Below are 21,925 nucleotides of genomic sequence, written 5' to 3' on the forward strand. Positions count from 1 at the left end.
TCGTTCGATTAAGATAATAGGAAAATAAATTAATACTATTGATATATGATATTATTTTATTATTATTATTATTTTATTATTATTATTATATTATTATTATTATTATTAATTGATAATTATTATTATTATTATTATTACTATTAATTATTGATAATATTATTGTCATTATCGATTATTTTTGTTCATGTACTTAACGATAAAGCGAAAGGAATACGTGATCAGTCGGATTTATTACAAAGCGGAAAAAAATCCTTTGTCGCGATAAAAAAAAAAGCGAATATTTTTTGGGATTAAACCGTGAGAAATGCGTATTTTCAACACGGGTGACAATGATCCTTTCGAATATCCTATACTCTTAGGATTAACGGTTGTAATATATCGTCTGTTATCTTTAATATTAATATTATATACACCCCATTGATAGGTTAACGAAATGAAACCGAAAATGAATTATATTGTCTCTGAAAAGAAAAAAAAGAAGAAAAGAGAAGCGAATGCGTCTTGATCTTATGATAGATCGCGACTATTGTTGTCTGTTGCTTTCGCACATAACCTAAAAAAAATTCTGCAAGAGACAAAACACGAATATTGATTATCGAGAAATCAATAAATAAAAAAAAAAAAAAAATGAAATAAAATCTTAATTTTCAGAAAAGTATGTTTGTATCATTTAATTGTATCCTCTTTTTAAATTTATTTTACTTATGACTTGGTAACAAAACGAGAATCGAATTCGTTACGAATTCTTTTATCGTTTATCACTTATTTTATGACAAATTTCCTTTCCTTTTTTTTTTTTCTCCCCTCGACAACCGAGACGAGCGAATTGGTAGTTCCAATGGAACTCGATCTTGTCGTTTTTCGTGGCTAAAGATAATCTTAATGGCCTTGTGGAATTGGACGCCGAGCGTCGCGGCGGTCTGTAAAAAACGAGCAAAGGGAAAACCGCCCTCCAAGTCAGACCGAGTAAAAATAACCGGCTCTGCCTTTCGGCAAAATAACTCTACGATTTGGCTTCGTTCATGGATCTTCATAAATTTCTCGCTCTTTGACAAAGGAGAAAAATCTTTGAACCATGAATTTCAACACGTTACGAAGACACGTTACGTATAATACTCCTTTAGAATTGAAATATTACATTTTACTCCATCGAAAATGCATTTTACGCAAGTTATCTCTTAGAAGCCAAAGAAAAAAATAAAAAAAAAAAGTGGAATAGTTCCACTTCACTCCACTCGAACGATTCATCGTGTACGGACTTAGCACAGACCGCAACCAATCGGTGTTCTAGAATACCTTTGGAATCGGTGCCGGCCGGTGATCGTGGGTAAGTAGAGATGATTAGATGTCAGCACCGCCGCTTCATTGATAATGGGTCCGCTGAATGAGCTCCCCGCTTATCATTCGTTTATGATAGAGAAATAGTAGGGGAGCATTGCCATTGACACACGACCAAGCCTCAGTTACCCCGCGTTTATTCGCGTAAACTAGAGCGCTCATAGCGCTCGGTGACTTTTTTTTCCCGAGTTACTCCGTCAAACGAGGGAAGTGACGAGAAAGGAAAGACTCTCGAGGATCGCGATCCAGATAGGACTCGCGACCTGGAAGTCCTTCCTGAGTCCATGCGGAAGCACGTGGTCTAAGGTCAAGGTGAGACTAATAGAATTCTCGCGTGTCTTCGCTTCCTCCTCTTGCATACTTTGCGCCTCTACTCGTCATAAGTGCTAATGTTTCCATTAGGATCGCCCGTTTCTTGCACAGGTTTTTTTTTTCGCGTTGTTAAATTAATCACGCGAACACGTTAATCAAATCGTTATCGTTGATCAAATCGTACGAATAATCATGCGCTTTTATTGCATATCGAATGGATTCATTTCACTTCTTTATCTTTTCCTTTTTTTTTTTTCTAAATATGCAACTTATTTATTAGCTGTACCTTTTTTTTTTTTTTTTTTGGGAAACGAACGTTCTTTGAATCAATCATGGATCACGGTAAGTGAAAAATACGGTTATTGAATTTAGTTAGGATTTAAAAATATTCAAATAAAAAGATACTAATTATCGTATTAAACAATTTCAAGTGGTTTTTATCTTCTCCTCAGAAATATTAATTTAACGATTCTTTCATTATGTATGTGTTCATTTTATCAATGCAGAAACAGCCTCGGGTAAAATCATTTCGAATTGATCGAGCCAATTATACGCTCACGTGTATAATTATTTTGAAAGTATCGATGGCTTTGTATATGGTTCGCGTGCCACTGTTACAGGTGATTATTATATCATCATGGAAGATGTTTTTCTTTCCCCCCTCCCCCCCCCCCGATATATACATCACTGTTGACAATTATTTACCGGTTTCTCGTGCATCTACAGTTTTATCGTGCACATGTGCCGAGCGTAATAACATTTGACTTTCAAAGCAATAACACGTTCCTTCTCCTCGCGTAACGAATCCAACGAAAAGGATTCATGTTACAAATCTCTACATCTGCAACAATCTCGTTGTGTTACACATCGTCCGCACACATTTATATTAATTTATATATCGAATTTACAGTAAGAAAAAATTATTCCAATTACTTTTTTTTTTTTTTTCGTGTCATTTATGTCATTTCAAAAAAAAAAAATATATATATAAATATAAATATAAAACAAGTGGAAAACGCGATGCTCCTTCTCAAATAAAAATTTTTTGATCTTGAAATTTTTGATTTCCGTGCTTAACTTTGCCTATTTCGATTTCTTTTCACCACGTAACACACTCTATTATAAAGTTAGGTCCGCGATTCTTCGCGTGCTTCTCGTAGCACGACGAGGCGGAAGTAACAATCGGCTGGAACTCCGTATTAATGCAGTCTCCGAGCGTCACAACGAAATCTATACCCAGTTAAATTGCAATTGCGTAATCATCTCAGGTGCCCGTGGTATATACTCGACAATTACCAAGGAAATCGTTGGTAAATAAATCCATTACGTCGTTTGACTTTTAGACACGGGATGAAACGAAATCTCCTCTTTTCTTCTCCTTTGTTTATTCGTATATCGCAAATAAATCGAACGGAAGAGAGCAAGCGTGCACATATATATCGATGTATCGTGAAAATGAATATTTCGAAAACACACGTGCATCGCAAACGTGATGGATCTTATTGAAAGTGGCGTTGATAAAAGCTGATTAATATTTATGTTCGCCACGTTTATCTGTGAAATCACTCGACCCCGAGAAAAGAAGATCTCGTCAATTCAAAAAAGTTTTTTGAATATTATATATATATATATGTTATAAAATGGACGCAAGAACGAAGTTTTTGATCTATGGCTTATTATTATCTTAACCCTTCCCCTCATTTTTGTTATCAATTAGATAATTTAATTGCAACAGATTGCATTTGTCTTAAATAAAGAGTCGTGAAGAGAGATTGATAATAAAGCAATTCTCTCTCTTTCTCTTTTTACATATATAATATTTTAAAAAGTAATACAAATTATAATCGACACGTTTGTTAACACTAATATTAAAATTCTGACTGTTCCTTACCAGAAACTATATACTGATACAACAAAATATATATATATGAGAAAGAAACAATGAAGCAAATAGATTATAGTAAGAAAACAAAACAGTTTATAACGATAGATAACAAATTTATCTCTACTGAAGGAATCGCAGGAAGATGTGTTTTATAGAGAAGTTAATGCAATTATTTTAATTATGACCTTCTCATTTTTACACTTATATTTATATATATATTTATAATAGCATCTGATAATTCTGTGAATCTGCAAGTCACTTTTGATTACTTGCATATTTTGTGAGATATAATTTTCCTTCTATTTAAAATTTTTTTAATTTTTATCAAATTATAAGACTTTCATTGTTTTTTCCTTTCGTAGAGAGAAAAAAAAGTTATCTATTTTAATTTTCAAGCAAAATTGTAAAACTCTCTTGAGTATATCTAAAATGTTTTAACTGTTTCACCTGTGAGTATATCTAGTGATTTCTAGATAAAGAAAAATTTTTCTTTATTTCTAAATCTTGATAATCTTTAGATAAAAAAGAATAATATTTCTTTCGTAGAAAAAAGATAGGTAAAACTTATGAAGAATTCTAACGATCCTTAAATAAAAAAGAACTTTTTCTTTTTCCCTATGTCCTAGTGATCCCTAGATGAAAAAGAATAATTTTTTTTCGTAGAAAGATTTGTTTTGTTTCTGGTTTTCGTTCTTAAGCTGAATAAAGAATCCTAATGATCCATAATGATGAAAAAGAACTTCTTCTTTCTTCCTAGATCCTAGTGAACCCTAGATAGAAAAGAAAAATTTCTTTTTATTCCATAGAAAAGTTTGATTTTGATTAAGAAAGATAAAAATGAATGTTGCAGTGCAGTCGGAGGGATGAGCCAAGGTTGTGGAATTTGTGGGATTTATCCCCGATGGCTACGAGATCGTGCCACCCCGAAAAATTTCATAGCGGTGTATGGCCTCCTCGGCACCGTGCAGGCAATGGCCTTCATTTACATCGTTGTCACCCTCACGACTTTGGAAAAAAGATTCAAAATACCTAGTCGTACAACTGGTAAGAATTCTCGTTCGTCTAATCCTCCTTTATCTCTGTTCCTGGAAATAATACTTAATTTCAAAACGAAGCTTTCATTTATATCACTACTATCTCTTATATCGTTCGATCACGTATCTTTGATAGCGTAATTGAACTAACTATACTTTTCCCATAATTTTTTTTAATTAATATGATTTCAAAGCAAAAAATGGAGCATTGACTCAATGAAATAAATAAATATGATTGTAAAATATGAATAATATTTCGCGGTTCTTATTTTCACCATGATTGCTCTTATCACTGATACCGAACAGCCGTGTTATACGAATCTAGTCGCATTAAAGTACTTACTTGGACTTGCATTCGCACATGTACGTACATATCCGACCAAAGATCGTTTATCCGTGTGCGCTCGTCTAGTAGGTAAGTAGAGTGTTGCGATCATAGAAGTGAGAAATCTGTCGTTAGCTGGACACGTACTGTAAAGACACATGAATGTATATACGTTGTACAATGTAATGTAATTCTTACAATGATGGACCGTGTATGCTTTTCAGTTTAAAGAAGATTCAATGAAATTTAAACTAGTAAAAATTACAACACGGAACATAGAAAATTTTTGCCTCATATTGCACGTTTATGAAGAATAATTTATCGAAAAATATTTTTAATTATTCTTTCGCTCGTATCTCGAAAAAAATGATAAACTCTCCGCGTATACAGGTTTCCCACCCAATGATTACCAAACTGGCGCACCGATTGAAACATTATTTGAATCGTGTACACATTCAATTGGATGAACATTAATTAGAATAACTGCGTGAGAAATCGATACAACTCTTACGCACACAAATATGTGCCACGTTCGTCCAAAGACTTCGCGGTTTTGCGAGGTCGGCATTGTGACACCGATTCGATCGATCGTGTCCATTGAAATTCAATTGTGGTACAAACAATAAGTTCCTCCTTCGTTGAATTTTATTATTTTTCGATCTTCAACCGTTTCTTCTTTTTAAATCTCTTATCGAAAAAATTTTAATTTCAATTTAAATATCCATTTTAAAGATGTTTAATGATATTTAATGAAAATTATATTTCAATAAAATAAAACATTAATTTTGCGTCCTCTACGAAACGAAAAATATAAAATCATTTTGTTGACAATTCGCCTCGATTTTGATAATTTCTTTCATAAAAAAATAAAAAAAAGAAATTATTGAATTAACAATTATTGGGCAAATCTATCGCAATTAAATTTGTTTCAGGATTGATCCTTTCCGGAAATGAAATCTCGCAAATCTTGTCTTTGATATTAACCTATTATGGAGGATCTGGTCACCGTCCAAGATGGATCGCGATCGGTGTCGGTCTTAGCGCCCTCTCGTGCCTTGTCCTTGCTCTTCCACACTTTCTCTACGGACCTGGACGAGACGCTTTGGCGCTGACTAAAGAATATCTCGATCAAACTTTGCTGAACGCCACTACGGTCCCTCAAGATTTGGCTATTTGTCCACGAGTCGTCAAGCCGGATCATTGCGACGAGGAAACTATGTTGGACGTCAGCATTCTACCTCGACTCTTGGTCTTCCTCTCCCAATTTATCCTTGGAATTGGTACCACTTTGTATTACGGTCTTGGCCAGACGTACCTGGACGACAATACAAAAAAGAAGAATACCCCTATGCTTTTAGGTAAATACGTATCTATTATTATTATTATTATTTCATTAATAAAAGAATTAAATATAATTGTATATAATAAATTAGGAAGAGATTGGTTCGTTCTCTCTTCTAATTTTCTAATTTTTATCCAGGTTTTACCTTTGCTCTGAGAACAATTGGACCAGCAATAGGATTTTTGCTAGGTTACGGTTGCCTCAGTTTGTATATAGATCCCAGTTTACATCCTGTGATCACGAAGAAGGATCCACGATGGTTGGGTGCGTGGTGGCTCGGTTGGATTATTCTAGGTGTCACTATGGGCATGTTTGCCACACTAATAGCCATGTTTCCGCGAAAGTTACCGACTGAAAAAGATACTGCACTCGACACTGTAAAAAAGGTAAAAAAAAAAAAAGAAAAAAAGAAAAAAAAGTAATAATCATTGATAGAAAAATTAGTTAGAAAAATTTGTACTTAGAATTCAAATAGATTCGATCATTGTATCTTTTTGCTCATTTTTCAGGATGGTAGTATCCCCTTGAAACTGCATTTGACCGTGCAGGAACAATACATGAAACCGATGGAACCAAGAAAGTCTTTGGAAACAGAGTATATTCCAACTATGCGTGAATTTCCAAACGCGATGAAGAGATTATTGACAAATTGGCTATTGACTTTCAATAATCTAAGCGGAGTGTTCTACGTGTTAGGTGCATCGGCATACATAACATTTTTGGCAAAATATCTCGAGGTTCAATACAGTACCTCTGCAGCTGGTGGTACTGTGATCGCAGGTGTGTGATTCAAAAAAAAAAAATTATGATTTATATAATTTGTTTGACATCGAAAATTGGACAATTATAAATTATAAATGTATACTTTAAGGTCCTATATCACTCGTGGGTATGGTACTAGGATTTTTACTCTCCGGATTAATCATTAGCAAATTTAAACCTGGTCCAAGACCATTGTTAGCGTGGAATGTATTCGTCGGCATTTGTTTTGTTGCCGGTCAGATACTCTTTATATTTCTCGGTTGTTCCGATATCGGGTTCGAAGGTCTCAATTTAGAAACTATGCAGTGAGTACGTTACGTTTCTCATTTCAACATTTTTCAGACAAGTATACATTCATAAAAATTTTCATTTTCATTGATAAAAAATACTTCACTTACGTCAAAATCCAATTCAAAATGAATTTTTATTGCAGAATGAATTTGACATCAAATTGCAATATAGATTGCAATTGCGACGGTGTTAAATATTCTCCTGTTTGTCACGTGGCGTCGAAGATAACGTTTTACTCTGCCTGCCATGCTGGTTGTCGAACGATAATCAACGACAAAGAGTTTGGAAATTGTAGTTGCCTTCCTTTATCCACGTTCAATTTTGAAAATCACTTCGGTTACACGACAGATGGCGACTCGAGGGATCAATCGATCTTCATTAGCGATCCACATGCGGTGATCTTCGACAAAGTCAGAGCTGGCCCTTGTACCAACGATTGCAGTCGCCCTTACCTTCTGTTCATGGTTCTCACTTGTATCATACAAACGTTAGCGTGTTCTGGAAAGATTGGCAACGTTCTGGTTAATTATCGTAGCGTCGAAAAGAAGGACAAGAGCTTCGCTCAGGGTATTACTTTGATGATTATCTCGTTGTTCGCGTTGATACCGGGTCCGATTATTTATGGCGCCATTATTGACTCGACTTGCTTGATCTGGGAAGAATCCTGCGGGACCAGGGGAAATTGCTGGTTCCATCATGGAAGGAACTTTCGATATTTAGTTAACATAACCTCTGCAGGTAAGTGTCTGTTGGCATAAAAATTAACGTTCAAAAAATTAAATTTGAAAATTAAATTATTTGCTGGTTATAGGTTAACTCTCATATTTAAAATACTATTATTTTTGCATCAATAATTAATTCGTTGCTTTATTCGAGAAGAATTTTAATCAATTATATTTTCGCGCGCGCGCGAATTTCAAACTTAATAGAAAAATTCATTTTAACGATATGATTTAATTGAAGCATTATTGATGCACAAGCAGGGAAATATTATCTCACGATAAAATCTATTTTTAAGTAGTAATTGACGTGTATATATAGATATAACTGTTAGACAATTTATCATCAGACATTTATCATTAGACAAAAAGACACAACAATTTTATAAATTATCTTAATCTAAAATCTAAATTTGCATAAATAATTACGTAATAACTAACACATTCTAATAAAATTTATGTATCATACGTATTATATTCCTTCATTAACATTATCATTTAATTTTCCCATTTTTTTAAATTATAACATATTTGTTTCAAGCTAATGGAAATTTACCGAGTTTCGTTTCCATTTTTAAAATACATTTTTTTTTTTTTTTTTTTTTACATTTTTTTATCTCTTGTTTAATCGATCGCATTAACACGCTACATAAATAAATAGCATTCTTCAATCTACTGATACCTTCTTCCATAGATATATATATATATATACACACACAAATTTCGTATTCACCCTTTTCTTCTATAATACTTATTAAATTGCTTGTCACTTGCTTTTCTATATTATAAAAAATATAGATTAACACAATGGTAGATTCGACTGTTGGTAAATGGATGACGAAAAAAAGGAAAAATTTTTATCTTATCTATACGAGACTTTACAAAATACACGTACATTACTTTTACGGTGTAAATTACAACTTACTACCTACGTAATTGTTCGATTTTGATCCAATTGTAAATCTTTGGATTAGCAACGTTAGATACGCTCGAAACGATAAACGATCATTTTCGCTGAATGATATTCGCTGAATAGAAGAAAATTAGATTCCCCCTCCCCCCGTATTTTTTATATTCGAGACACGGTTTAATCCACGGTTATATTTAATTTCCAGCGACATCGCCGTCTTATTGTATCACGACACATGTTTTTTTTAGGATTCTCGATAATAGGAGTATTGTTCGATGCAGCGGTCTGTTATCTCGGGAAGAATTTGGATCTTTACGGCGCCCAAGAGTGCGACAGACGTCGCGAATTTATTAAAGAAGACGAGACGCCACAAACTGCCGACGGCGAGAAGAAGAAGGAAATGAACGGAAATCTGTAAACTGAGATACGACAAAACGATCGTTTTTTAACCGATTTAACGATCGTTTATAACGTTTTAGATAAAATTTTACCTGTTATTCTTTTCGTGTTATGTAAATTAAGAGATGGAGAGAAAAATTTCCGTATTTGACGATGATATTTATCGAATTGCGCAGGGACAAATCTTCGGTAAATTTAATATTATAAAAACAGTCGGCCATGATTCGAAAGTAAAAATCGACAAACATTTTTGATAATGTTTTTTTATTTTTTTTTTCCAATTACATCCCAGACTGGTAAAAAATATTTGCACGATTGTACAGCGTTATGCCTATATATTTGTAAATAAAAAACGAATTTTTATTAAATTCTTTTGCTCGTTTTATGCCGTCTCTTTGATCATTGAAATCATTGTCGCGGAAACGTAAAAAAAAAAAAAAAAAAAAAAAAATCGATTTCCAAGGAAAATCGCTTCCTTAAATCTACGGCAGAGTATAACACTCAACGAGACAGAAACGTTTTGATCGAATTGATATGAGAACAAACAGGTACGTATATATATTACACCGTAAAAATATACGTCCCTCCTTTTGTAAGAGTTCTGTCATTCTTCGAAAATCGAGCATCGCGCCAAAACTGATATCGACGATAGAATTAAATGTGTAATCGAATAAATCTTGAATAAATCTGACTAACTTCTGGTCTTAATAATTATCTTATTACATTTTTTTTTATCAATATCAAGCATCATTAAACATTATTATCGAAACGAAATATCCGCGAGGAAAAACTTAACAAACAACCACAATGGTGTCAATGAACCTTCTTTGTGGAACGATATGAGAAAAATAAATGCTTCGTTCGAAATTTCGTTGCACGAACATCGTAATACTCGCAGAAGAAAAAGAAAAGAAAAAGGATTTCACAACTGTCTTTCGTACGAAACAAAAAAAAAAAAAAAAAAAAAAAAAGTTAAATAAATCGATCGATTGGTTCCAATTGATTCGTCCTCCTGATGTGGGCAACAGAGCGTGACAACGGGCGGGGGGAGGGGGGATAAAGCTTGTTTTCAGACTTCCATCCCGGATTCTAGGGGTCGAGGGTGGAGCGCAGAGGCCTCCGCCTAGTCAAAGGATTACAAACCCGCGAGCTCGAAAAGTAAAAAGGGAGTTTTTGTTTGAGAGCCTTTTAATTTTTAAGCCTGAGAGAAACGAGAGCCCATCCGTAATGAATTCCACGACGTCTCCGTGACGTCAGGACGTCTCTATCGATCGCATCCTTAGGCACGCTCCTGGAGGATGCGCTTTGGCATTACCGGAGGATTAAGTGCCCCGTCTTACTCCTCCGTAAATAAAGAAAAATCACGATCGTCTGCTCGTCCACCAGCTACTCGGGGATCGACTCGTTATGCTGAACCGGGAGAGGAGCTCTTGTACGAGAATTTTATCTCCGCTCGTCGACAACTGTTGTATCGATTAATATTTCAAATTTTGTCAACAAAGCGCCCAAAGCGTGGAAAGAGGCGAAGGACTGGCGAAGGACTAACGAACGACCAACGAACGACTCCTCTTGCCCCTCTTGCCGTCCCGCGTAACTTTTTTTCAGCACGTGAACAGTAGCTATATACGGAGAACAGTAAGGATATTTGATCCGGGAGAGTAGAAGTTTCCAGAGTTGCTTTTGAAAGTAAACATTTCTTTTATACCTTTTACCAAGTAGTATGAATTGTGCTGATTGACTTGAATATTTTGAAGTAAGAGTGGAGTGCGAATCTATGTATACACGAGATGATAAAACTTTCGAGAAATGGTAATATATATGTATTACGAGTATAATGAAACTTTCACCGATTACAATTATAATATTTTTCATAAATGAATATTGGAATTTCAAAGAAATTTCTTTCAAATTTTCGAATTACGACGATTTGTAAAGAGACAGAAATATAATATGGAATGAATACGCGTACTCGAATTTGGATAATACTCCAGTCTCAGTCTCTGATTACGTATCACAATTGATACGATCTTGATTTAAGATAAAACGGTTGGAAAGATATTGGAGAATTTTGATCGAATGTCAGTACTTTTGAAAGCGCGCGAACGCGAATGTACGGGTAAGATTCGTGTTAGTTTGAAGTTTTGCCGTAGTGTGTACACGGTGCATTGTGCATGACCCTGACCCATCTTTCATATAGACCTCATCAACGTCTTCTAAGTCGAGGTACAGTCTGATCTAGACTAACGTCGACAATGCTCGTGGAACAAGGATAGAGGTATGCGGTATTGGCTGACCGGAAGTGACCGGTTTCAACCGTCCTCTCGCTATATCTAACCATTGGACAATATCCGAATTATTGGATATTTATTTTTCATAAATATAAATTCTTCGAATTGAACAATAAATAAAATCGTTAAATTATTTTTGGATAATTATTGGATTAGATAATTTTGAATGTCTTTTTTTTCACATATTTGATTATTATTATTATTATGTATATATTTATTACATATATAAGATCGAATTGAATATAATACGTTGTACAAATATAAATTATTATTTTACAAGAATCAAGTATCGTGCTGCAAGATATGATCAATTAAAATTTATAGATAAATTACGCGTTCCGAATGTTTGCACACGAGATTATATATAACTTTTGCGTGAAGAACTGTCAGCAGATAAATTGCATACACGGTATTGCATCCAATATCACGCGAAAGATTTACAATACACGGAGGAATATAGGCGAGAATAAAGAATTGGGGAATAAATTAATATTTCTAGAATATAGATTACTTACATAATACGTTAAAACCCGCGATATCTCTCGAAACAAACGATACGAAGCCTTATTGTCGAAAGATAATCTTTCGTTATAAACAACGATACAAAGTTCGTAATAAATAAAAATACAAAATACAAAAATTCACTTGTCCAATGAAAGAAAGAAACGCGAATGAATATCTAAATTAAATTGATCTATCTACCTACGGTTTCAAATTCTCGCATATCTGTAAAATGGCATTACGAATAAAAGGCCATTCGCCCTCGAAGAAAAACGGCGATTAGCATTAACTATGGTAATAATAATGATTCTAATGCAGCTCGTCCGGCCTTGATTCTTCTATTCTACGAATGCTGCGTAATTTAGCGACGCAAGTGGGTTGTAGCGTTGAGCGCGTCTAACGAAATTTGTCAACCTATTAGACTGTCCAAGCCCTTGCCTCTTAATTTACCCGCGCAATACGAATTGTTATTATTGTGACGCGGCCGCGTTCCGATCAACTCTTGTGTTTATTCAAAATTATCCAACATCGTCCATGATTTTAAATTGTAATTTTCGAGTTTAATAGCAGATAATATTTATTCTTGTATATATTGTAATCGTTGTGTAATTTTTTGATTTATATATGAAATCAAATTTTTGTCGATATCAATTTTTAATTTTGATAATTCTCCAACAATGAAATTGTAACTTTGAAGGCTAAATCGATGACGAAATAACAGTGATCCAATTGGAATTTAATAAAAATAATTTTTAATTTTAGTAATTGTAACACATTTTATTATTTTAAATTATTGTATTCTACATCAGTTCAAGCGAAATTAGAATATCATGGAATACTTAAATTTTTCGAATAAAGAAATAGATAAAAGGATCGTATAAAATTTTAGATTAAAAAAAAATCTCACAATTACGTCAATCGTATTATTTGGAAAAATCTCAAGGAAGCGTAATTTATCTATAGTTTGTTGAATTTACCGTAAGAATTACAATTTTACGACCATTTACTTCCCTCAAAAAACACAATCTCGATTAAAAGTTGGATGGTCCACGAGTAATTATTTTTATGCAATATTTTATCTCGATAAACTTTGCGAAGAATAAAATTAACGAAAAACAAGAAGGAAAAGAGAGACGGAAGAAACGTGTCTCGTTCGTTTTCAGTGACAAGATGAGACAAGATATGTTCTAATTTATTGCCGTCTTATCGTAGATTTTAAATTTTTGTCAACAAGCATAATGCCTTGACATGCGTTTGAGAACAAGCATACGAACGTCAGACGGTATTTCCTACAAGTCACGCCAAAATTACTCAATAATGACTTGCGTTCCAACGACATTGACGCGAATTCGTTATTTAAATCGTTGTGGCCGAACCGCGAAAATGGCTCGAAACGAATTGTGTTAAATGCAATGTAAAGAAACAGTGACTTTGTTACAAAGTTATTATATACGTATATACATTGTGCATTTCCTCGTCTCTATTGTCGTCTTCTTAAGAACACGTTACGCATTAAGGCGAAGAAATATAAGAACATGCGTTACCGTAAGAACGAGGCACGTGCATCCACAGTTCTCTAGCTCGGTTGGTAATGTCGCTTTTTTAATTATCGGGCTGGCCGTGATAATAATCGGTTTCATAACGCTTTCCATTTTTCGTGGCTCAAGGTTGCCGAAACTGTTTGAGTTATAAACATCGTTGATCGCCTACTAAACAGAACGAAAAGTTAACGAGTTAAGCTTGTATTTTTTAATTGTATCCTCGATATCACGTGAAAATCGAATTGCGAGGGAATATTCGAAAATTCTTAAAAAAAGAAAAAAAAAGAGAAAGAAAGAAATCGAAATTGTTGAATTTTATTTTATTCCTTTACTTTTTTTTAAAAAGACTTTTTCACTGAAAAAGAAAAAGAATATAATAAACATTCGATGCGACGCACGCTTTTTATTCGTCTTCGACACGAATAGAGGAATACACAGAGGAAAATCTCGCGGTGTCTTGGCAACGTACGATACAACACAGGCCGATCCGTTCTTCGATGGAAAATTAAATTTCAGCAATTAACCACCAGCTATTAGCGGTATAGCTGTTTGGTGTGTGCCATTAGCAATGCGCGGGAATAGACGGAAGAGTTTACCAGCCGCGTTAGTGTGCGCGTGTGTGTACATCACGTCGCCTCTATTAAATCATAATGGGTTCACAATGTGAGCCTCTGCTCCCGGAGGTTGACTAGAAACGAGCATAGACACCATAGCGAAACCCGAGGTCTATCTTCAGCTCAGATCTCTAATCTTTCGAATCCTAATTCTCGAAATACATAACCTATCGTTATACATCGACTGATCTTGGATATCTAAACGAGATTTTTACTCCTGATTATCCCCAATCGTAACGTCACCTTAACATCCAGTCGTTATCAATGCCAAGAGAGTTGTCCAACTTTTCTTCAATAACCAATCATTAACACAACCTTCTGCCACCTCGGCTCACATAATATTTAACTTATTTAATTTAAGAGATTTGCCTCGATTATTCCATATAACGTGCCTTAATGTTGCTCGTCGCAATCGTCGATAATCGTCACCGGATTATTTTCAATTTAAGTAAAAAAAAAAAAGAAGAAAGAACGATATTCGTCCATCGAGCGATATCGATCGACGATAAGAAAGTCTCTCCTCGTTTCGACGATAACCAATTTTTCTCCCTACCTGATTTTTCCATCTAGATCGAATAATCATCTCACGATCCTATCCACATATCTCTGATTATCGACGCGTCTCTCCGCAAATACGGATTATCGAAACAATGGATACACTTCGAGAAATACTGCACGAGGAGGAATCACAAATAGAGACAAAGAGACAGTGAAAGAGAGAGAGAGAGACGCATAGCTCGGGCGCTCGAGCGCGTAGAGAGAGAGAGAGAGAGAGGGAAAGAGAGGTTGGCGATCGATTGGACGGAAGGAGAAGGAAAATGGAGAAGGAAGGAGGAACGAGCGTGGTGTCCGCGCAACAGAGATAGAAAATGTGGCCGCTTGATAACAGCAACGCGAAGCGAAGTGCCATAGATGGATGCATCCATCGCACAGTTTCTCCGCGTCGCGAGAGATCCTCTTCTTCTTCTTCTTCGTCGTCTCGAACGGTTGCTCCACGGGGTCGGAAAGTGGGGATCCGCAGGAGGTTCATCTCTCTCGGTTTCGGAGGATCGATTTCAGTCGGAGAGGAATATCGTTCGTTTTCGGACAACTGACGATTCCGGACGATTTTTTTTTTTTTCCTTTTTCTCTTTCCCCACTTTAGGAGATAACTCTCTCGAGAATCTTAGTCTCAAGAATCTGGTGTCGCGAGATTCCTTTTTCTTTTTTTTCCCCTAAGGGAGGATTTTAATCTTTCGACTCGAAGTACGCGAAGTGGAACTCGCTTTTCTCCCCCTTTCGAATCGAAAGATTCGATCTGTTTCTTTCTTTCGCGGTTAGATGTGAGTGAATTTTGTGAATTCCAGTTCCTCCTCCCCCTTTCACTCCCGCCCGTTTTTTTTTTTTTTTTTAGAAAAGATCTGAATCGAATTTTTTTTTCCAAGGGCTACTTTTGTGCATTTTCCTTTTTTTCTTTTTTCCTCAAAATTTTCAGGCGGCAGTGTATACACTATGATCCAATAATAAAATCGGAATTAAAAGAGTTATCCTAAAGAGAAATACTATATTTATCGCGCCTTTCTCACCAGTCTCACTTGTTTTCACCTAACTTCACGTTTGTTTCCCTGAAAACTTTGAATTCGATCAAAACGTCAAAAATGCCATTGCTACCGTTCTCGTGAGTGATCTTCGTATCAGAAATCTCTAAATCTGTGCACCCTCCAGGTAAAGATCACTCGTCTCGTCCCGGTGTGAACGGTGGGGAAAAAATCGGCAGATCGGCTTGAGGCACGCGGATACCGAAACGATGGAGAACACGTGACCCTTACAGAACAATAAATTAAACAATAATTAATAAAAGAGAGGAGGAGGGGGTGTCGAAGCGAGGAAAGCGATGCCAAGGGCCGCGAGGACAGCGGAGGACGTCGATCGAAAACGTGCGATCAGCGATTGAGGTCAAAGCGATCTCGAAGCTGCGTAGCGGCGTTGCTCGCCGCCGGTGATACGTGAACGCCGCCCATAAAGCGAAAGAAGAATGAAGAATAACACGGGCAACCACGAGAAGAACGGGCCCGAGAGCCTCAAGTTGTTGAGGGTGCCCTCCACGCCCCCGACAACCCCAACCACCCCTACCACGCCGAGGGGGCTCGAGGACGTGTTCAAAGATCTACCCATCACCGACGAGACCTCCTGCGGTATATGGTGCATAAGGAACCCCACGTTGCAGAGATTCGCCAATAAGAAGGCTTACGTGTTCCTGTACGGTGTCCTCGGTTGTATATTTTCCGCCAGTTACGCGTACTTCAACGGTACCATTACCACGATCGAGAAGAGGTTCAAGATACCTTCGAAGACGACAGGTGAGGTGAAGAGAAATTACGTGGTTAAAATCGTAGTTATACGAAAATAGTTAGGAATATCGAAAAATTTTGAAAGAAAAGGTCGTCCATGTTGAATTTTAAAAATACGATATATCTATGTCGCGAATCAATAAAACCGAATTATCGATTTGGTTATGTTCTTCCGTCTAGGTCTCATCTCCGTGGGCAACGATATCTCGCAATTGTTCGTATCGGTGGTCCTGTCTTATTACGCAGGAAGGGGTCACAGGCCTCGATGGATCGCATTCGGGATTTATACGGTGAGTATTATTAACCTCTCTCTACTGTGATAACCGCCCTTTCTATTTCTCACCTTTTGCCCATTTCGTGTTCCTCTTCGCGTTCGCGAAGAGAACGGAGAGAAAACTCGCGGCAATCAGCTGTCGGCACACGCCCCAAAGAATGAGCAAGGAGACGTCATATACCAACCGGTTGGTCAGTTCTTAATTAAATTAGGAAGCGTTGAAATCGTAGCTCTACGCTCATTCACGCCTCTTCCCATCGTACACTCTCGCCACACTGTGTTTAGCTAAACACTCCATTCATTGGCCAGTGAAAAGGCGATGTTGGTGTGCGAAGAAACATCTCGCCTTACATATTTTCAATATTTATGTCGAAATAATTTTCGTTCGAATATCATTGGACGTTATTTCGACAGACAACTTGTGGATCCTTCCAAAAGGATTGCAAGATATTTTTTTAAAAGTCATTGCAATTATTTATACACCGATATTTTTCTTATTATTTTTACAATTGATTTTTAACACTATGTTTAATTGTATTATAAATTGAGCCATAATTAATAGATATTAGAAATTAGAAAATATCTTTTCTCGAGCTATATTATAAATAACACGAAATATCGGCATATTTGATATCATTCGATGTAAGTGACTGATAACGCTTTGATAGAAGATCGATTTTGTATTGGTTCGATGCAGATATATAAATACTTTATCAGATTATTTTGTTTTCTACTGTTCTACATTTTATCTTGTTATAAAAATAAAATTTATATATATTTATAATAGCGATCGATTCAGATTTGAAAAAAATTCTACAAAGATCTTTCAGGTCGTCATCGATCTTTTCGTTGGCGACTTTTCAACGAATTAATTAGTCAACGTTTGACGCTCGAATATTAAGATGAATTGTTAGAGCAATCGTTAGATAACGTAACGGTAACGGTAAACACGACTTGTAGAGATCGTGTCCAAAGATGATGGATATAAAAAAAAAAAACTTGAAGAATAACATTTTTCCAGACTGATTTTGTTTAATCAGACAAATGTAAATATCGGAAAATACTCGTATTGTTAAAGTAGCACGTTTCATTGTAAATAATAGAATACTTTGTATGTACACAAAATTGAAGACCAGTTTTATCGAAGACAAATACCATATTTAGCTACTATCTAGTCGCTAATAATATCTACTAATTAATCGTATTAACAAATCAATCTTAAAACTTAAAAAGCAAATAAGTGATTCTCATAAAACGATGAAAGATGAAAGATATCGTATTTGCTTTGTGCTTTAGGTAGTTGTCTTCTGTTGTTTAACAATGTTGCCACACTTCTTATACGGTCCAGGAGAAGACGCTCTTTTACTTACGAAAGAGTACGGAGCAAAGCCGGAAAATTCGAGTTACATACCTGATAAATATCGGAAGTTCTTGTGTCTCGGAAAAGAAAGCCGAGAGGATGAGTGTGAGGATGCTGATGGAAATTTCGCGCCCCAAGCATTGCTCTTCATTGCGCAATTAGTGTCAGGAGTCGGTGGTTCGCTCTATTACACTTTGGGTGTATCGTATATGGACGATAATATACAGAAATCGAAGACACCGGCACTGATCAGTTTTTCCTATTTCTTGAGAATGTTGGGGCCCGCTATTGGTTATGGATTGGCGTCGTTCGCGTTGAAATTTTATATCAGTCCTAGTCTGACGCCCACCATTACGACACAGGATCCAAGGTACACCAAATTATATCTACTGTCAATTATCTTTTATAATATAACACATACTATAAAAATATTCGATTTCGATCGAATATTCCACATAACACTTAATAACATATGATATGAATGTTTCTATCACTGTTTTCTTTCACATTTCTCTAAATTGTATTAGTTCTAGATTTCGCTTAATATTAGAGACATGTGAGAAGCCGAAAATGTTGGATCGAGTTGGAAAATATCCTCGTTTCGTTTTCCGAAAATATCTTGTACACACATGTATATTTGAGATTCCCAAGAATTCGGGACTGACTTTAATTTTTTGGACAAGTATAGTTTCAAAATGGTACTCAATTCCTCAATATTCTGAAGAATCCTGACATTTTCAAAAATTCTGAAGTTTTCAGGAATCCCGAAATTCTCGAACTGTGAGATACTTTCGGAACCCGACTTGAGCCGATCTAACTCGAGCCGACCCGATCCTAGCCGATCTGACCCGATCTGAATCGATTCGACCCGAACATCGGGTTCCCGATATTTTCAGTTTCTCGCACATCTCTGCGTAACAAAATTTCGATGCAACATGGAACGAATTAACCATATATACAAGAGTTGAAAAAGGATGCAAAGGTAAAAATAATTTTAATTTCAAAAATTTTTTTCAAACAAAAATAGATGGTTAGGTGCTTGGTGGCTCGGTTGGATTATCCTGGCGATTCTTCTTTTCATCTTCGCAAGCATAATCGCGCTTTTTCCTAAAACATTACCAAGAGCCGCAGCTCGCAGAGCTTTAGCATTGGAACGAAACAAAACTGCAACGAGCGTCAAAGAAGAGGAATCAGAATTACCAGCTTCCCTCTCGGATATGCTGAGGACATTTAAACGATTATTAACAAATACTACTTTGATGTGCAACAATTTGGCAACCGTTTTCTATTTTATGGGATACATGCCATATTGGATCTTCATGCCGAAATACATCGAAACTCAGTACAAACAATCCGCTTCTGTCTCGTCATTGATCACTGGAACAGTTGGTTTAGTCTTCAGTGCATTTGGAATTCTTCTTTCTGGTTTGATTATCTCCAAATACAAACCCAAGGCTAGGTATTTGGCCGCGTGGAACGTGATGGTTGGCGCTATATCGGTCGTAGGAATGATCTCTTACGCTTTTTTGGGTTGTTCGGCCAACGACAAGCAGATCATGGTTCAACCGGATGGCACCTTGAAGACTCAACTCCCTTGCAACGAGCATTGCATGTGTGACTACGTTACTTATAATCCTGTTTGCTCCGAGCATGGACAGACTTTCATCTCAGCTTGTCACGCTGGATGTCGTAATATAAAGGTTCGAAAGTTTTAATCATTCTTGATAAGTTTATTATTTTATGAAATGAGTGAAGTGAAAAGAAATTCTCAGAAAAATGATACCATCCGATTGAAAATGAATGTCAAAATTGATTATCGATTAAAAATGAATATCAGTCGATTATGGATATATTATTAATCGATACTCGATCAATATTCACTTTCAATTAAATGATAAAAACTGATAAAAACAATGTAAAAAAATTTTTAAATATTTAATTTTAATTTTAATAATTTTAAAAAATATAATAAAAATATAATTGTCACATTTTTATTTTTAATTATTTCTAGATATTAACCAACAGTAGTAAATTGTATACGGAATGCAGCTGCATCAAACCGAAGTTCGCACGTTTGCCATTTTTGTTTCCAAACAACACGTGGAACCCGCAGACAACTGATGTTCCATTCGAGACACCAGCACCCGATGGATCAACAGGTTTTGGAACCGCGACTCCAGGAGCGTGTCCCGTGGATTGTATGCACAAATTTTATATATTTCTCGCTGTGGTTTGCTTGCTTAAATTCAGCGGCGCCACTGGAAGGGCATCGAATTTTTTGGTTTCTGTCAGATGCGTGGATGAAAAGGATAAAACAGTGGCGATGGGCTTTGGATTAACTATTATGAGTTTATTTGCATTCATACCTTCCCCTATTTTATTCGGATACATTTTAGGTGAGATGAATTGATTGATTCTTATTATTTTTTTGTATGAAATTTCTTTGAATATTTATAAATATATTATTTTTACAGATAAGACCTGTATTGTTTGGGGGAAAACATGTACAGGTACAGGAAATTGTTGGCTCTATAATGGAGAAACATTGAGGTATCTACTAAACTTTACTGCAGCCAGTAAGTTGTCTATTTATTTACGAATTTATTTATGAAATTTTCATTTACTTTTATATATGCAAAAATAATAATAAATCACTTAAAATATAATTAATAATTTTCCTCAGATAAATCTTATTATCGTTATGGTATTTTTTTTTCCAGCATTCGTAACGATCGGCACGTTATTCGATGTGGGTGTATGGTATTTCGTAAAAGATGTGAAAATTTTCGATGAGGAGATTGAATTGAAAGACATACCCGAAGAGCCAGGAGAGACGCTTTGAAAATAAATCACACAATCACGTGTTAAATCGCTTCGTTTCGAGAAAAGTTAAAATGGAAAGACAAAGTCATGGTGAAGAGAAAAAAGAATTAAAATAAATAAATAAATCAAAAGAAGATGGGAACGTCAAAAAAAAAAAAAAGGAAATGGAAGAGCTGACGAATAAAGACTTTACAAGTACCTTAAGCAATTTCTTGGATATATTTAAAACATACTCATAGTACCTCGGATAGAACTTATCGTTGACTATAGTTCACTCGTGAGGGCATTTGAAAAAGAAAATGAATTAATTTTTTTTTATTTAGTATCCTCGTTTTATTACACATTGTTATTGAGTAATAATTCTCATCGCAGATGCAAGAGTAAGTGTAAAACGACTCATATCAGTATGATACCTTCAATTCATAAACCCATATTTCTCGTGTACAAAATATATATAGAGAATGATAATTTGTATCTATTATTATCTATCTGACAGATGTTTTAATTTTAAATTTATCATATGATATAATATATATCTCTTTTTTAAATTAACGAATCGTTGTTGAATAATATTAATAAGACTATAGACAAGAATCTATTCAAATAAAATAATTGTTTTTTACTTGAATAGATTAATTTATATAACATGAACTTAGATAGATGATTACACATTGTTAAGAATTGACATGTGGAATTTTTATTAGTAGAGAGTCATATGAATTATCAAAACAGAGATTAATACTGACGATAATAAAAATGAGCAATAAATTAGGCTATTTGGATTTCAAACAGGGATCTATTATTTTGAAATTTTAATTTTAGCAATTATATATCTTTCAATAAAACAATTTTATCTACTACTTTATCGTTTATTTAT

The 21,925-nt window shown here is 35.2% G+C and overlaps 2 protein-coding genes and 1 long non-coding RNA gene across 4 annotated transcripts; 2 read left to right on the forward strand and 1 right to left on the reverse strand.

Annotated features, from left to right (window-relative positions):
• Positions 1-1,442: 1,442 nt before the first annotated feature.
• Oatp33Ea (Organic anion transporting polypeptide 33Ea) lies at positions 1,443-10,028 on the forward strand. 2 transcript variants are annotated; one of them, XM_086916491.1, is made up of 8 exons: positions 1,443-1,650; positions 4,391-4,579; positions 5,827-6,252; positions 6,375-6,622; positions 6,746-7,016; positions 7,108-7,303; positions 7,432-8,027; positions 9,167-10,028. In XM_086916491.1, the coding sequence occupies exons 2-8, from the start codon at positions 4,399-4,401 to the stop codon at positions 9,334-9,336; spliced, it is 2,088 nt and encodes a 695-aa protein (XP_086772617.1). In that variant the 5' UTR covers positions 1,443-1,650; positions 4,391-4,398; the 3' UTR covers positions 9,337-10,028. The 2 variants fall into 2 exon arrangements, with proteins under 2 accessions (XP_086772617.1, XP_086772616.1); XM_086916490.1 differs by having other exon boundaries at positions 1,456-1,650; positions 4,386-4,579.
• On the reverse strand, positions 3,309-5,309 carry LOC147656161 (uncharacterized). The gene is made up of 2 exons (XR_015294936.1): positions 4,913-5,309; positions 3,309-4,620 (listed from the first exon to the last, which is right to left on the reverse strand). It is a non-coding gene; the product is annotated as an uncharacterized LOC147656161 (long non-coding RNA).
• A 5,138-nt stretch (positions 10,029-15,166) lies between the features above and the next one.
• On the forward strand, positions 15,167-21,908 carry Oatp58Dc (Organic anion transporting polypeptide 58Dc). The gene is made up of 8 exons (XM_086916496.1): positions 15,167-15,583; positions 15,966-16,600; positions 16,772-16,881; positions 18,162-18,595; positions 19,253-19,925; positions 20,237-20,621; positions 20,700-20,801; positions 20,946-21,908. Exons 2-8 carry the CDS (start codon positions 16,276-16,278, stop codon positions 21,065-21,067), a joined length of 2,151 nt encoding a protein of 716 aa, XP_086772622.1. The 5' UTR covers positions 15,167-15,583; positions 15,966-16,275; the 3' UTR covers positions 21,068-21,908.
• Positions 21,909-21,925: the final 17 nt, after the last annotated feature.

The sequence above is a fragment of the Apis florea genome, unplaced genomic scaffold, assembly GCF_048593485.1.
Source record: "Apis florea isolate Af1SG1 unplaced genomic scaffold, ASM4859348v1 contig_3802_pilon, whole genome shotgun sequence".
NCBI classification, from domain to species: Eukaryota; Metazoa; Arthropoda; class Insecta; order Hymenoptera; family Apidae; genus Apis; species Apis florea.